Raw genomic sequence first — 15,517 nt, 5'->3', positions numbered from 1 at the left:
TCTTTGTGAGCTGGAAGACCCCAGGCCCTGGGCCCTGCTCTTTCAGGGAGATTTCTCTAATTTTACTGAACAACTTTTCAATAGAAAATTTCACTTCTACTGTCAAGTTTTTAATTTCCAAGAGCTGTCTGTTTGTTTTGTGAATGAATGAGTCCTGTAATGTGGCTTTATATTTCTGCTTTCATGGATGAGTCTTAAATTTTCCTTTAAAAATTTTGTCCTGTTTTCATTTCATGGGGGCTGTTCTTACTTATCTTGGGATTGATAGCTTTTTTTGGAGGAAGTTTCCATCTTTCAGAGTCTCCTTTTTCTTTTTGGGGTGTTTGTGTTGGTCTGGCATGTTGGGACTCTCTGGGAGGTCTGGAGACACAGGGTGTCAGGAGCACTGAGAAACTGGAAGCTCCAAGTGTGTGTGAGGTGAAGGCTTCGTTTTTTGGAGGGCGTTGCTATGGAGCCCCATGTCTCCAGCACGTTCCCCCCACCCCCCGCCCCAGGAGTGCATATTTATGATTTGTCTGCAGCTGGTGAGTGCCCACAGAGAGGATCCTCTCACATCCTGCAGGCAGGGACAGGCCTGGCAGCCAGTGCTCTGGACAGAGAGGAGGGCTGGGTGGGGAAGTCTCAGCTTCCATCACTCATCCTGTGGTTGCTGCCTCCCTCCCTAGATGTGCCTGATGGTCCCCAATCCAGACACTCTGGTTAATGCCTCCAGTGGATAAGCCTCAGTCTTCTACAGGGGCAGTAGTTCTGTGACATGGATGGGGGGCAGACTTTGAACTTGACCTCCTCCTTTTAGCCCTGCCTTCCACTCTCACCTCCAGACATGCCCGGCTCTTCCACTTCCTGAGAGCCTCGGGAGCCTCTGGTGAGAAGTTCAGGTTGTGTCTTATTGTTCCTGCTGCTGCTGGTCTAAGGTTGAGCAGATCAAGGGAGGTGGGTTACCATCTTCCAGTTTTCCAGCTACCAGCATTTTCCTGCTGCTGCCTCCCTTCTCTTTCTCTTTGCCCTCTGTAAGGTTTATATCTTCAAAAAAGAATTCCTTTACTGTCATCTTTCATGGAATTTTAGAGAGGAGCAAAAGTGTCTGTGTTGTGTTCAATCTGCCATCTTTACCCCGTTCCTTTTATTTTTATTTAACACGCTATCTTAAGATTTTCCCATGTTATTAACAATAGTTATGGATATAATTTTGGAAGGCATAATAACCTTTCCAAGTGTGCCATTATTGGAAGAGCAATATGAGAGAAGTTATTTATGAGACACTTGATAATTGAAGCTTCAAAAGAGAGAGTGTTTTCATGCCGTGGAGTGGCTGGGCCCGTGAGCCATGGCCGCTGAGCGTGCGCGTCCGGAGCCTGTGCTCCGCAACGGGAGACACCACGACAGTGAGAGGCCCACGTACCGCAAAAAAAAAAAAAAAAAAAAGAGAGAGTGTTTTTATGACCTAGGGTCAGCTCCCTGATGCCCCAGCTCGTCATCTTGTCTCAGCGGCAGGAGGAAACCCTCTGATCTGGTGTGGGCTGCATTCAGATCAGGATGAGGAGGTGCCGAGATGGGTTTGCCAGGCCCGGGTGCCGGGGGCAGTCACACAGGGCCCTATGCTGGGAGGGGCCCTGTGCTTGATGTAATGCTCTGCTGTCACCATCTTGAAATTCTTAATTTTTAGAAGGGGCCTGCATTTTCATTTTGTACTAGTTCCTGAAACTATGTAGCCTGTCCTTACTCTAAGTGACCCATTTAAATGTCTTTGGGTTTCAGTGTCCCTCTTTTAAGTGGGCCTTCATCATGCCCCCTCTGCCTATCTTATGGTACTGTTACGTGAAAGCATATTTAAGGTGAAAGTACTTTTGCAAGTTAAAAGCTTAATCCAAGTATCCAATAGCAATGATCATAAAGCCCATTATAAGCACCAGGTACCAAGCAAGGGTCACTGTGGACCTTCTGATTGCTACCTCCACCCCACCCGACCTCTCCCCTGCACATTCCTGCCCCACTTCGCAGCTGATGTGCTGTGGTCAGCTCCATGAGGTCAGGGGACATGCATGTCCCTCAGTGCTCAGCATACCTCATTGCAGTGGGGGCTCGTAATCCTGTGAACTGAATTTCTTCAACTGGACAAATAGCCCCCTCTAAAGCCTTAAGCACTTCTCAACACCTTTACAATTTTATCCCAGAACACTAGAGCCAGGGGAGGCCCTGGATATGGCTGAGTTCCTCTCTGTCACTTCAGAAGTGAGGGCCCAGGGAGGGGGTGCCCCTAGAACATGGCTCGGCATCCAGGTCTCTACACTGTCCTTCTGGGCTCTTTCCCTGTTAAAGACTCATAAAAACATTTAGAAATTTGGCACAGCAAGTATTAGGTGTTTATCAAATATTTTAAAAAGCGATTAGTTTCAGAGCTACCTGATTCCTTCTTGTATCTCTAGTGCCAAACATGAGTCTGCCTGGACATAACATGGCTCAAAAGATGTTGACCGGATACAAACTACTATATGTAAAATAGATAAACAACAAGGTCCTACTGTATAGCACAGGGAACTATATTAAATATCTTATAATAAACTATAATGGAAAGGAATATGAAAAGGAATATATATATTCTTTTATGTATATATGTATAACTGAATCACTTTGCCATACACCTGAAACTAACACAACATTGTAGATTAACTACACTTCAAAAAAAAAAAAGATGTCTGCTGAAAAAAAAAAAGCGATTAGTACAGAGGAAGGGAAATGCAGCACACATTTTAAAATCTAAGATGTGGCCAGATTTTATTTTTAGAAAATGTTAAATCCATATGTTGTAAATAAATAACACATGTGTAGCTTTCGGTGGGAGCCTGGCTGTCAGTGTTCACTCGGCATTTGACTTTAATAGAATCATGAATTCATGGCCCTTTTGAAATTTGGCTAATCTGCTAGTGTGAGATGAATGACATCGGCAGCATCTTGCTTTCTTTTTTGGAATGGCTATAGAGCTGGCAGGTAAGCTCTCACCCATGCTCTCTCCCCTCTTGTTTCTGAAATAAATGCATGTTTTCCTTGGCTCTGTGTGCTCTGCCTCTGAACTCCGACATATGGAGGAGCTAGTTCTGATCGATGGGATCCATTCTATTCCAGGAGCTCCCAGATTCCTTGAAGGAGCAGACGCACCTCAAAGAATGGCACATAAGCAATACCCTGATTCAGATCATTCCTAAGTATATCGAGCTGTTTCAAGCCATGAGGATTCTGGATCTGCCAAAAAACCAAATCTCCTGTCTTCCAGCTGAAATTGGTATGTTGCTTAGCTGGAGCCTTCCGGCCCCTTGTCTGGGAAGCAGGCAATACTGAGAATTCTTCCTCCTCCTGCTGCCGCAGGAAGTCGCTGGGCCGGGCTGTTTTGGGTGTTCCCAGAGCTGCTGGTTCGTGGCGTCCCCTCTGGATGTTGGTGCCAGGGTCTCACCTGTGTAACTCAGCAGTACTGACATCTGCCAGTTTCTCAGAAACAAGTCTCATGAGTGAGCGGTGCTGTTTAGAAACTTTTTGTTTTTTCTTCCTTTTAGTTTTAGAAATGCAAACATGCAATAATATATTTATTGTAAACATGAGACACAGTATATTGTTCCCACATATTAGTTTTAGAAATAAACATGCAATAATATATTTATTGTAAGCATAAGATAACAGTATATTGTTCCCACATATTAGTCCATTGATAAGTTTAGTTTAGTTTATTGTACTAATTTGATCAAGGTTCTATTATTTTCAGTCATTTTGTTGTTCACTTGCTGCGCTGTGAGTGAAGTCCACGCGATCATCGTCACTGTTTCTCTTTGTCTTGTGTGTGAGGCACATAGTTGTGCTGGGCATATAGTTGTTATGATTCTTCTAAGACACTCAAGTCTTCTTGGAGACAGATCATCCCCATAAACCTCAGTCATGAGCAGGGCAAAATAATTAAACATTCTAGAAAGGAATAAAATGTAAAGTCAACTCTCTCAGTAAGGATTGTTAACAGTTTCCTGGGTATCAAAATTGTACACACAGGGCTTCCCTGGTGGCGCAGTGGTTGAGAGTCCGCCTGCCGATGCAGGGGACACGGGTTCGTGCCCCGGTCCGGGAAGATCCCACATGCCGTGGAGCGGCTGGGCCCGTGAGCCATGGCCGCTGAGCCTGCGCGTCCGGAGCCTGTGCTCCGCAATGGGAGAGGCCACAACAGTGAGAGGCCCGCGTACCGCCAAAAAAAAAAAAAAAAAAAAAATTGTACACACAACCCATGTTCTTCTAGATATCTACATTGTAGCCATATCTATTTATAAATATGTGTTAAAATATATATGCATGTTAAAAATATTTATATACACATATGTTAAAATATATGCATGCTAAACATATTTACATACAAGGGCTTACAGCATGTTCTCCAGTCTAAGCCTTGTTTCTCCTTATCATACCATGAAGGTGGGGGTGGACTCTAGGGTCAGGCTGCCTGGGTCTTTCACTTACTGGCAGGTCACCTTAGGCAGGTCACTGGTTTTCAGTCTCCCTGTCTGTAAAATGGGGATAATAATCGTACCTACTTCACAAGGTTATTGTAAGGATTAAATAGTTAATACGAAGAAAGCATTTAGAACAGATAAACCCCCAACACTTGCTAGCCACCACCACCATCATCATTGTCTTTTTCTTACGTTTTTTTAAAATTTTACTTAATTAATTTATTTATACAGCAGGTTCTGATTAGTTATCTGTTTTATACATATGAGTGTATATATGTCAATCCCAATCTCCCAATTCATCCCACCACCACTCTATTGTTGTCTTTACATAAATGTTATTTTTCAATATTAGAATATCCAAACTTTTGTCATTCTCCCTAATGGCTAAGTGATGATTATGGGATGATTTATTTAACTTGTTCTTCAAATATTTTAAATTTAAACTAAGTAATTGGATACTAGGTCTGAGACTCTGAAGGTATGATTCTAGTCTGACTTTGAGTAACTTGGGCAAATACTTTAAAAAAAACTCAGCTACAGGATGAGATAGTCAAGAAAGAGGACCATGGGAATGAAGAGTTTTGAGCTCTTTTCTGTTGAATGGCTGTATTTTGTAAAGGAGGTGGAGTTGGATCTCTTACAGTGCTGTCTTAGAGAACTACAGAGCATTGGCTGAGCAGAGGGGGTGCGGGGAAAGTGGTCACCAAATGGGGTGTTCTTTTTCTCATTATCAGGACAATTATTTCTGACATTTGACATCAAGGAATTAAGCATGGCAGTGGGTGGTCCTCTTAACTCCTTTGTGGAACTCCTGAGAAAGTATCGTTAAATGGGTTTAAAATAGCTAATGATTGAAATCATTTAATAATGTTTACTCAAATAATTTAAAGTATGTAAATTCCTTAAGGTATTCCTTGGGCTCTAGGAACAAGAAGCCTCTGGACAACAAATTGTGCCTCAGTTGGGTTATATTCCCCTCTCTGGAAATTAGGTCTGAGGGCCTTGGGAGAATGGGCTATAAGTAGGGAGATTTCATTTCAGTTGGAAAAGATCCTGGAACATTCTAGGAAGGGATGGACTCATTAGCTATTTAGAAATATAATGTGCTGGAGCTATGACACCTGTCTTAGTCTGTTCAGTCTGCTTTAAAAAAAATACCACAGGCTGGGTGGTTCACAAACAAAATAAATTTATTGCTCGCAGTTCTGGAGTATGAGATCAGGGTGCCAGCATGGTGGCCTGAGGGCCTTTTTCTGGGTTGCAGACTTCTCGGTGAATCCTTACATGGTGGAAGGGGCTGGGGAGCTCTGTGGGATCTTTTTACAAGAGCATGAATCCGATCGTGGGGACTCCATCCTCATGACTTTATCCAAACCTGATTACCTCCCAGAGACCCCACCTACTAACAACATCACCTTTGGGCATTAGGATTTCAACATACAAATTTTCAGACCATAGCAGTGCCTTAAACGTTTTATTTTAGTTTTTGTGTCTTGGGACCCTTGTCACACCGAAAGACTGTTTTCTCAAGAACCTCAAGCTCATGGTGCTTGAAGATAATGCTGTTCACCACGTCTGATGGAGACAATTGAGCCCATCTCAGATGAATAATGCCAAGTTCTTACCAGAATGTTGAGAAAGAAAAAGTAGTGTTTCTATAGTGAGATCAGGCATTGTGGAAATAAGTGGCATGGAGAACAACAATTTGAATACAAACATATATTATTTCTTAGTGTCTATACATCATTAAAATGTTATATTTGAGACAGACTTTCTAAAGCTATTGCTTTTCCTTTGAGCTAGGAAAGTTACTTTTTCTTTGAGCTAGCTAGAAGGAGCTCATATACAGCTTTCCCTCCAGTTACCTCATCTTCTCTTTGCATCCCCTCATGATAAATGCACATACAGTTGGTATAAATGTGTCCCTAATGCAAATGCCTCCATCAACCAGATCAGGTAACTCTTTAATAGATAAGTTTACTCTCCTGTGTCTGGAAACTAGACAGCTTAGAACATTCACACCATCTATGCCAATCTTCCACTTTCCTTATTTAGAGAAGGATTGTGCAATATACTGTCTTACAGAAGCTGGGGCTGTGGCGATCATTAGTCTGATCACATGCTCTCCAGTCCTCCCCAGAAAAGCAGCCTTTCCTTATTTTTTTATCAGCCCCCATATCCATCCTGCTATTTTGACACCAATAGTTGACTGTAAGGTTGCAGTGTATGCCAGGTGGGTAAGTTAGAGGGGCCACTGATCTCCACAGCATCACCATTATCTCCTAACAGTGGGACCACCAAAGCTGACTCAGAAGTGGCCCCGCCTCCAATATACTGTCTTTGTATGTTTCCCTTTCTCATTTATAAAATGTCAGGAAATGTGTATTTTGAGTGCCTGCTCTGCAAAAGGAAACAATAATTTTGGTTTTCTAATTTTTAAAATTAGGTTAAGAATGTTAAGGTATTCAATGCCTTAGAACATGCGTGACATGATTTTTGGAATATTAAATATATTTACTCTTGTGCTAGTTTCTGGTTTGGAATTGGTCATGTATTTATTCAATCAAGACAGAATTGGGATTCAGTGTTTCTCCATCAATCCAGTTATTGCCTGATATTCTTAGTGTGTTCACTTCCTGCCTGTGAAATGGACTTAGGCTTTTTAAAAGCATATTCTTTAGGAAGCACGATACATCATAATTAGTAAATGCAAATCTGAAGCCAAAGATAAATGAATTACATGCAGCCTATAAACAATGACTCCTTGCTTGAGTCATTTAGCACGTACATAGAGGTTTGTGTGTATTTCAGTACCTAGCTCACTTCCAATTAGAGTCCACCGATAGGCCATAGCTTGTCACTGTGCTTCCTAGGAACTGGACCATTTCAAAGCCATTGCCTGTTACTTCCTTCATCATGTGATTTCAAAGGGGTTTGCGCTCTGTGGGTGCTGGCCCCTGACCCAGTCTACATAGGGGACAAATCCCCCACACTCACCTAGCCTGTAGTTTCACAAAGGGTTAAACGGATAAAGAAAAAGGAAAAAATGCTCTGCAAGGACCAAAATGCTCAGGATAAAAGATGAGCAGACATTCAATCAGAGTGCTTAAAAAACAAACACAGAATTATGTTTAATGCCTTTCCCACCATCATTTATACAAATGTTTTACATCTTCGTTTTGCTTTTTGTCCTTAAAAGACCTTAATGGACCTACACCATGCATGTTGTTTTTTTCTGATGACAGGTCGTTTGAAGAACCTGAAGGAACTCAATGTGCGTTTCAACCATCTGAAGAGCATTCCTCCAGAACTGGGAGACTGTGAAAATCTAGAGAAACTGGATTGTTCTGGAAATCTAGAATTAACTGAGCTCCCCTTTGAAGTAAGAAAGAAAATGTTTGCACTTTTACTTTTATTTGGTTTATGACATGGAATGGTCTGTAACATGGGGAAGAATTTTAAAAGATGAAATTCATTTTTATTTATATGACTTTTCCTGACATTTTAATCACCCTAAACCAGCTATTATCAAGTCTTTAAAAATGTTCTTACACTCGGCCACAACCTGAATTTAAGTTCAAAAAAGCTATCAAAGGAAAACTAGGCAAAAAATCCTATTTTCATGCAATATATTTTTATTTAATGCCTATTTAATATATGATGCCTGTTGTCTGTAATGCAGATCCTGATTTATTTATCCATAATGGAGGAATAAATTGAAAACAGTTGGAAATAAATAAAGGGGATAAAATTTAAAAATGTATATACTCGTAACAAAACTTATAGATAACTAAAGCAGTTCTACAGATAGGATTTGAGAACTCCATTAATTTAAAAATATCCATTAGTTTCTTTTTGTCTGTATTCATTGGGGAAATGATTTTAAATTACTTTTCTGATAAAACAGAACATATGAAAGTGAACAGTTTTTATTGCCAGATAAAACTAAACAAGGTTCTTGTGCTTGAAGAGAGAGATGGATCTCACAAATTCTGCTGGTAATGAATAGGCTAAAAATGGTATCACTAGTGAGGCTCTGACAAGGCCATGGCCACAGATTCTATCTAGTCCTAGAAGGCGTATTCTTTTCCTTTCCTGAAAACTTCCGGGTGGGAGGAAGAGGCCACTTCCGCTCTTAGCACCCATGTCACGCAGGAAATACTGGGCAGTGGTCCCGGGGAGGGTGCACAGCCAGGGCTCAGGATTCCCCACACAAGCTGCTCGTTCCCCAGTCCTCCCCATCTGAGAGAGGGACCCAGTCCTCTCTCAGATGTGCAGGCTGGAAGCAAGCCAACTCACCCTTGACCTCTCTTGCTCCCATGCCCCATGTCCACTCCATGAGTGAGTCCTGTTGGGCACGCCCTTCAGAGTAACAGGGGAGATTTCTGATCATTTGCCACATCACTTTACCAGTTCACGTGTGAGTCTTCTGAAGATTTGCCAAAACCCATTAAGACAGTCTTCCCCAGGTCATCCTACTCTTTGAGGCTTGCACTTTGTGTCTTCTCTGACTTTGCACATGCTGTTCCCCACCTGGAGTTTCCTCCCCTACCTTTCCATCTGTCAGGGAACCTCAGGACCCAATTCAAATACTCCATTCTCTGTGAAATCTTTCCTGACCCCTGACCCTCACCTCACTGTGATGCTGGGCAGATTAACCACTTCTTTCTTTGTGTTACTGAACATTGCAAATTGGAAACTTCACACTAGTTCTTACTACATAAAATTGCATTGCTTGTTTATGAAAGTATAAACTCCTCAAGGGCAGCCACTGTGTGCTTTTCATCCTAGCACCCCCAGCGTGTAGCACAGTGAATGACACCTAGTAGATGCTCAACGTACATACTATATTGATCTGGTTTGCATATGTTCATAGAAATGCCTTTGGGAAGAGACATCAATCTCAAAATTATTAGTTGAACTTAGTTCCCACTCTTAAAAAGTAATTAGAATATTTTGTTATTCCTTCCTAGTTAAGTAATTTGAAGCAAGTTTCATTCGTAGATATCTCAGGAAACAAGTTTTCCAGTGTCCCGATCTGTGTCCTGCGGATGTCTAATTTGCAGTGGTTGGATATCAGCAACAATAACCTGAGTGACCTGCCACAAGACATAGACAGGTAGCTACTTGCATTCTGAAGGTGAGGTATATGAATTAGTCACTAACATTTTAAACATGCATAACACGTGAATGTTCTGTGAGATCAACTAATTTTCCAGAGTTTCTTGTTTCCAGGAAATCAGTTTGATTCTTTATAGAATAAGACAATTCCCAGTCTGCACCATACATATACATGTACAGTTGACCCTTGAACAACGAGGTGGTTAACCTGCATGTAATTTGTAGTCAGCCTCCGTACCTGGGGCTCCTCTGCATCTGTGAATTCAACCAACCATGGACCCATGCAGTACTGTAATGTGTGGACCCGCACAGTTCAGACCTGTGTTGGTCAAGGGTCAACTGTATATATATATATATATATATATATATATGTGTGTGTGTGTGTGTATATGTATGTGTGTATATATATATATATATATATATATATATGTATATATATAGTTTGAACACATCTTTAATTTACTTTAGTTCTCAATAGAATGGAACATTAACTTTCCTTTCCTCCCCAGAAGTAGAAAAGTAAATTTATTATGTACAGAATCAAAACATATTATTCTATTTGGGATATCAGGATAATTTTTATTAGTTTCATTTACTGCTTTTTTTTTTTCATTTACTGCTTTGATTGATATGCTTAGTAATGTCTTCAAATTATATCCTTACAGCTATTTCTTGTTTAAAAAGTAACTATTATACTAAATCATATACGATTCCTTCATTCATTCATTCTACCAATATTACTAGGCAGGCCCAGAGAGTGGGCTGGGTTCAAAGTGGTAAATGAAACAAACTGTCTGGCCTCCTGGAATCCACAGTCTTCGTTATAAAGTAGCATAAGTAAGCTATTGGGACATAGGAACCGAAAATGGCTTGGTCCCAAATGCTGTCTCATATGACCTTTCTCTACTCCTGGTACATATGATGTGTATGGATACTTTCCTGGTTTATGAGGCTAAGTGGGAATTGTTTTAGTTTGAAACACAAGGGGAACTTTGTGAAATATTTTGTGGGATCAGTCAAAATTTTGCAAATGAATGAAAGAAAAAACTAGAGAGAGGGACACTGAGTTAGAACAAAATGGAAAACAGAGTAAAACATATTTGGAGCATATTTTTCTCATTTCCTTTTCACTTTGCAGGTTTACTCCTGTTTTAAAGTCAAAATATGATGAGAGAAGAGTAACTGTGTTTTCAAGACATACAAAAGGAAATATGTTACCAGAATTTGTTTATTCTCACTCCAACTCTAATATGATTTCTTTCCCATTACCTGTCAACCCTTGGGAATGCAGTAGACACTTGAATATATTGATTTTTTAAGTTCCATCTTTACCTACTTTATATTGTGTAATTTGCTTATCCTGCTGCTGTATCTCTGCCTTTAACTGTCAATTAAGTCAGTAAAAACTTAAAAAAGAAACCCAAATCATGTCACCCGGCATGACTTTATTCATTTAAATTGTAAAGTTAGTTTATTCTTATGAGTCACTTAAAAAATAAACTAAATAGGGATTTCCTACTAGAATTTATTTATAATTCACTTTGGTTCTCTTGCTATGAGGCTAAGTCTTTGTGTTCTAATCCCTTTTACATCTTCTTAGGCTACGAGAACTGCAGACCTTTCTCCTGTATAAGAACAAGCTGACCTATCTTCCCTTTGCCTTGCTTAACTTAAAGAAGCTCACCTTGTTAGTCGTCAGCGGGGACCACTTGGTGGAGCTCCCGACAGCCCTTAGTGACTCATCCACACCTTTAAAGTGAGTAGGCAGAGAGCCCAGTAGAGACCCATTCAGACACAAGGGAAGAGCAAGAAGCACCTGGAGCCTGTGTGCCCGTCTCAGGAACCAGATTAGATGGTTCTCGTACTCTGAGAACAAGAAGTTCTGGTGCCTTCTTACAGGATTTTGTAGCTTTTGGCCAATGGCATGGGGAGGTAGAGCTCAGAGGATTTCTGGACAAATGCTACCTGCTGGTTGAAGGCACCAGGGCTCCCTGGTCGGATACTCAGCACTCCCATCACCGCTGGCCTGGATGGGTCAGTGGCTGTTGAATCTTTCAAAATTGTGAAGAAATTAGATCAAATGCCATTTTGGATTGTCTCCTTTAGCTTCTTTTTTTGTCACAGTAGTCCATCTTTTAAATACCTTCTTGGTGGTGATTTTATGAGTCCTTTTCAATGTAGCCACATCATTTTAGAGTTTGATGTCACTAATTGGGAGTAATATCAAACAAACATAGTAAGACTCATATATGACGGGGACACTAAATGTTATTGTTCACCTCATGGCTTCCTGCCCGCTGTCCTCTGTCTGTGGCTAAGTAACTGTCATTTCCCCATCAAGCCTCTGTACAGTCTCTGCTGTAAACTGACTCCATAATCCTGTTGGATTATTGCACAGTAGAATTCCACTGGTGACACATATTATGTGGTTAACTGTGACTTCTAAGAAGTGAGAACTAGGGATTTAACGCCACAAAGTTTGACTTCTTCTGAGAGGATTTTTGCACAATACAAATACATAGGTGAAAATGTGATATTTTCCATACTCTCTTGAATAGATTTGTAAGTCTTATAGACAATCCTATTGAGAATACCCAGTGTCAAGATGAAACGATGGAAAGTGAACAAGATCGCCAACATTTTGATAAAGAATTTATGAAAGCCTATATTGAAGATCTTAAAGAAAGAGGTAGGTTACTCATATTCAAAATTATTTAAAATGAGTGTATAGTATTCTATTCACTCATGCAACACATTTATTGCTATAAGTCAAACTGACAAAAAGTTAATTGGGGGCTTCCCTGGTGGCGCAGTGGTTGAGAGTCCGCCTGCTGATGCAGGGGACACGGGTTCGTGCCCCGGTCCGGGAAGATCCCACATGCCGTGGAGCGGCTGGGCCCGTGAGCCATGGCCGCTGAGGCTGCACCTCCGGAGCCTGTGCTCCACAACGGGAGAAGCCACAACAGTGAAAGGCCCGCGTACCGCAAAAAAAAAAAAAAAAAGTTAATTGGTTAGGGGCAATAACCAATAAATAAAAATAATTTGTAAATTATTTTTCTATTTACCAAAAAAAAAAAAGATACATTGCCTTTCCTTAAATAATGAAATTTTCCTAGTGCATTAGCATGCTTAATACATCTACAACCATGTGACAGAGAGGCTGGGAAACAAGCACTTAAAATGTGAAGACTGTGTTACTAACTTTACATGGCTTTTCAGTGAGATGATATTGATAAAACAGTATTCTAGTTAATGGGAAAAGAAGATTCCATGTCAAAATCCATTTAAATTCAACTTTAAAAAAGTCATCTCGTATAAATCAAGGTACACCTACGTAAAAATCACAAAAGGAAGAAACAAGATGGCAGATTAGTAAGTAGATGCATTTAGTTTTGGTTTCCCATAGGGTGGTGAAGATACAGGGCAGTCACAGTACCTCAGGAAAGGGCTGAGAAAGAAGTGTTTTCCCCAGTGGCTATTTCCGAAGTGTTTCAGAAGCCTTAGAACCCCTTCCTTCTGTCACATCTAGACACAGGAAAAGGCATAAATCAGCCTTTGTTCTTCTAATCCCCACCTCTTTTCTGGGTGTGGATGCCTGCAAGTTACCCCTTAATTTTTCAGGTCTCTTTTTCTGATAAGCCAGGTGCAGACCTGAAAGAAAGATGTCACGCATGTGGGTTTAGGGAGGAGGTAGCCCTGGCCCCCAAGACTTTGAAGACAAGCACCTGGGGGCAGGTTCCATCAGTCACACTCAGAAAACATGCATGTCTCATCACATTAATGAAAAATACCATTTATTGGCAAATTAAAAGTTTTTCAATTAGATTAAGAAAATTTCTATATAGTTACCTCTAATCTGTCCATCCCTAATTTTGCATGCTGAAATATTATGAAATAAATTAGAAATTTATGTTAAACATGAAACTGAAATAACAGAACCATTTATTTATCAAAATTTATCTTTGGGTCCTATAACTTTCCTCTTGTGAAAAACCTTCTTGTATTTTATTCATTTCTTCATAATTGTATTATAGTGCTATTATATAAAAATGCAAGAACAAATTAGAGAAAATAAGTATTAATCTTTCGATCTATGTGGCCAGCAATAAAATAATTTGATTTTCAAAGTTAACATTAGTAATGATAGATTTTTATTCCATTCATTTATTTCTAAATAATTATCATAATTCTATACTTCACATATTCATAGTAGGTTGAACTAAATGATATTGCCAATATTCAGCTGTTTTTTTTGTTTTTTTTTTTTATTCAGCTGGTTTTGACCTGCGAAAATGGTGATTTCTTAATAGTTCAACCTATGCTGGACATATGCTTTGAATTTTTTTAAGTTTGTTTCTTTTTTCTTCATCATGTCGTCTTCTCTCTTTTTCCTCCTTCCCCATAAGACTAATGTCTGAGTTAGAGAGTTCATCACTCTAAGGAAAAAAAGTAGATTTAGTGAGTCTACATGGACATCCAACCTGATATGATTCAAGAATGATGAGGAAGTGAAGCCCCTCGCTGGTTCTCAAACTTTAGTGCACATGAGAATCAGCGGCAGGCCCCACTCTCAGAGTTTTTGAGTCATCAGGTTTGGGTGGGGCCTGAGAAAGTACATTTCTAACAAGTTCCCAGGTGATACTGATGCCTTGAGTCTGAGAAACACACCTTGAGAACCATTGGTATAGACCATACCTTGACAAAAATTGGCTGTGAAGAGAGAGAGAGAGAGAGTGGGGAGTAACCAGTTGGAAGAGTAAGTATGATAAAAGGGTTATTAATAAGATGGTGCTTCATTTAGGAATAGCCCAAACTTCTCTTGTAAACCGTATTCCCTTCCACCTGGCATCCCCAGTCCCAAATCCTTGGCCATCTATTTCTGTTTTGTCAGCTTTTATTATTTTAGGATCATACAGTTTCCAAGATATTGATGTAGCTGTGTGAGTTGGTTGGAAAGATTGCAAAAGAATGAGAGTTAATAATAATGTATTCTTCTTAGATCTAAATATCTCTAACGCCAGACTATACATTTGCGGTGGTTGACTTAGTGGTAATAAATGCATTTATCTCTATACTTGAAGTATGAAGTGGCAATAATTTGTGTTTTGACATAGTTGCACTTCATAATAAAATGGGGAATGGTTGAGTATATATTTTCTTTTTGTTACAGAATCTGTTCCCAGCTATGCCACTAAAGTATCTTTCAGCCTTCAGCTTTGATGCCATCCATCAGAAGACTACAGAATTTTCCTGACTTGTGGAGCTGTAAATCTTCCTGTTGTGGGTCATGTCATAGAGGAATAATGGCTTGTGCTTAACGACTAATTCTAGAAACCATGGTCATAGTTGTTAGGAAAGATGATTTTCAAATTTCAAATACGTGAGTACCTCTCTCTGTGGACTGGAGAATTGATAAATGGGTTTATATATTGATATTTAAAGGTTCATTTGCATACACTTGTTTCCAAATAATGCACATTTAATATTTTAGAAAATGTGTTATTTTTTAAAAATTATCACTTAAAGACCAAAATTTGAAGTTGATTGCATTGTTTTCAGGAATCTGGAGATAAAGGGATGGCGAGAAGAGTATTTATACTGGACTAGTCAGATGAGACTTCATTTTATTTTGTTATTTTGAAAGAGTTTTAATGCATTATTTCTTTTACTGAGGACAGTTTTCCTTGGGTTTATACAAATGGCTATTTTCATGTTTTAAGTTATATTTTACAAGTGTAGGCTTTCAGGAAAGACTTTAGGTATAATCTGGACCTTGAGGGCAGAAAGAAGGGCTGGATTGTCTGCCCAGGCATGGGGCTTAGATGGTGTGCTGGTGTCCCTAGTGGAGCAAGTGTGGGCCTGGCTGGTCCTGGGAAGCGTTGCGTGGCCTGCATGGGTGGTCAGCCTTCCTT

The 15,517-nt window shown here is 40.0% G+C and overlaps 1 protein-coding gene across 1 annotated transcript in view; it reads left to right on the top strand.

Moving 5' to 3' along the window:
• LRRC2 (leucine rich repeat containing 2) overlaps positions 1-15,140 on the top strand; it is a 34,200-nt gene extending 19,060 nt beyond the window's left edge. The window contains exons 4-9 of the mRNA XM_029244307.1: positions 3,124-3,280; positions 7,730-7,866; positions 9,458-9,603; positions 11,206-11,361; positions 12,164-12,294; positions 14,776-15,140. Of these exons, the coding sequence (XP_029100140.1) occupies positions 3,124-3,280; positions 7,730-7,866; positions 9,458-9,603; positions 11,206-11,361; positions 12,164-12,294; positions 14,776-14,825 (777 nt within the window). The 3' untranslated portion in view covers positions 14,826-15,140. The remainder of the gene's footprint in view (positions 1-3,123; positions 3,281-7,729; positions 7,867-9,457; positions 9,604-11,205; positions 11,362-12,163; positions 12,295-14,775) is intronic.
• The last annotated feature ends 377 nt before the right edge of the window (positions 15,141-15,517 follow it).

Source organism: Monodon monoceros, unplaced genomic scaffold (assembly GCF_005190385.1).
Source record: "Monodon monoceros isolate NGI ecotype Baffin Bay Population unplaced genomic scaffold, NGI_Narwhal_1 Super_Scaffold_3, whole genome shotgun sequence".
NCBI classification, from domain to species: Eukaryota; Metazoa; Chordata; class Mammalia; order Artiodactyla; family Monodontidae; genus Monodon; species Monodon monoceros.
The sequence above is the reverse complement of the archived record's forward strand: the minus strand, read 5'-3'. Positions and strand labels throughout refer to the sequence as shown.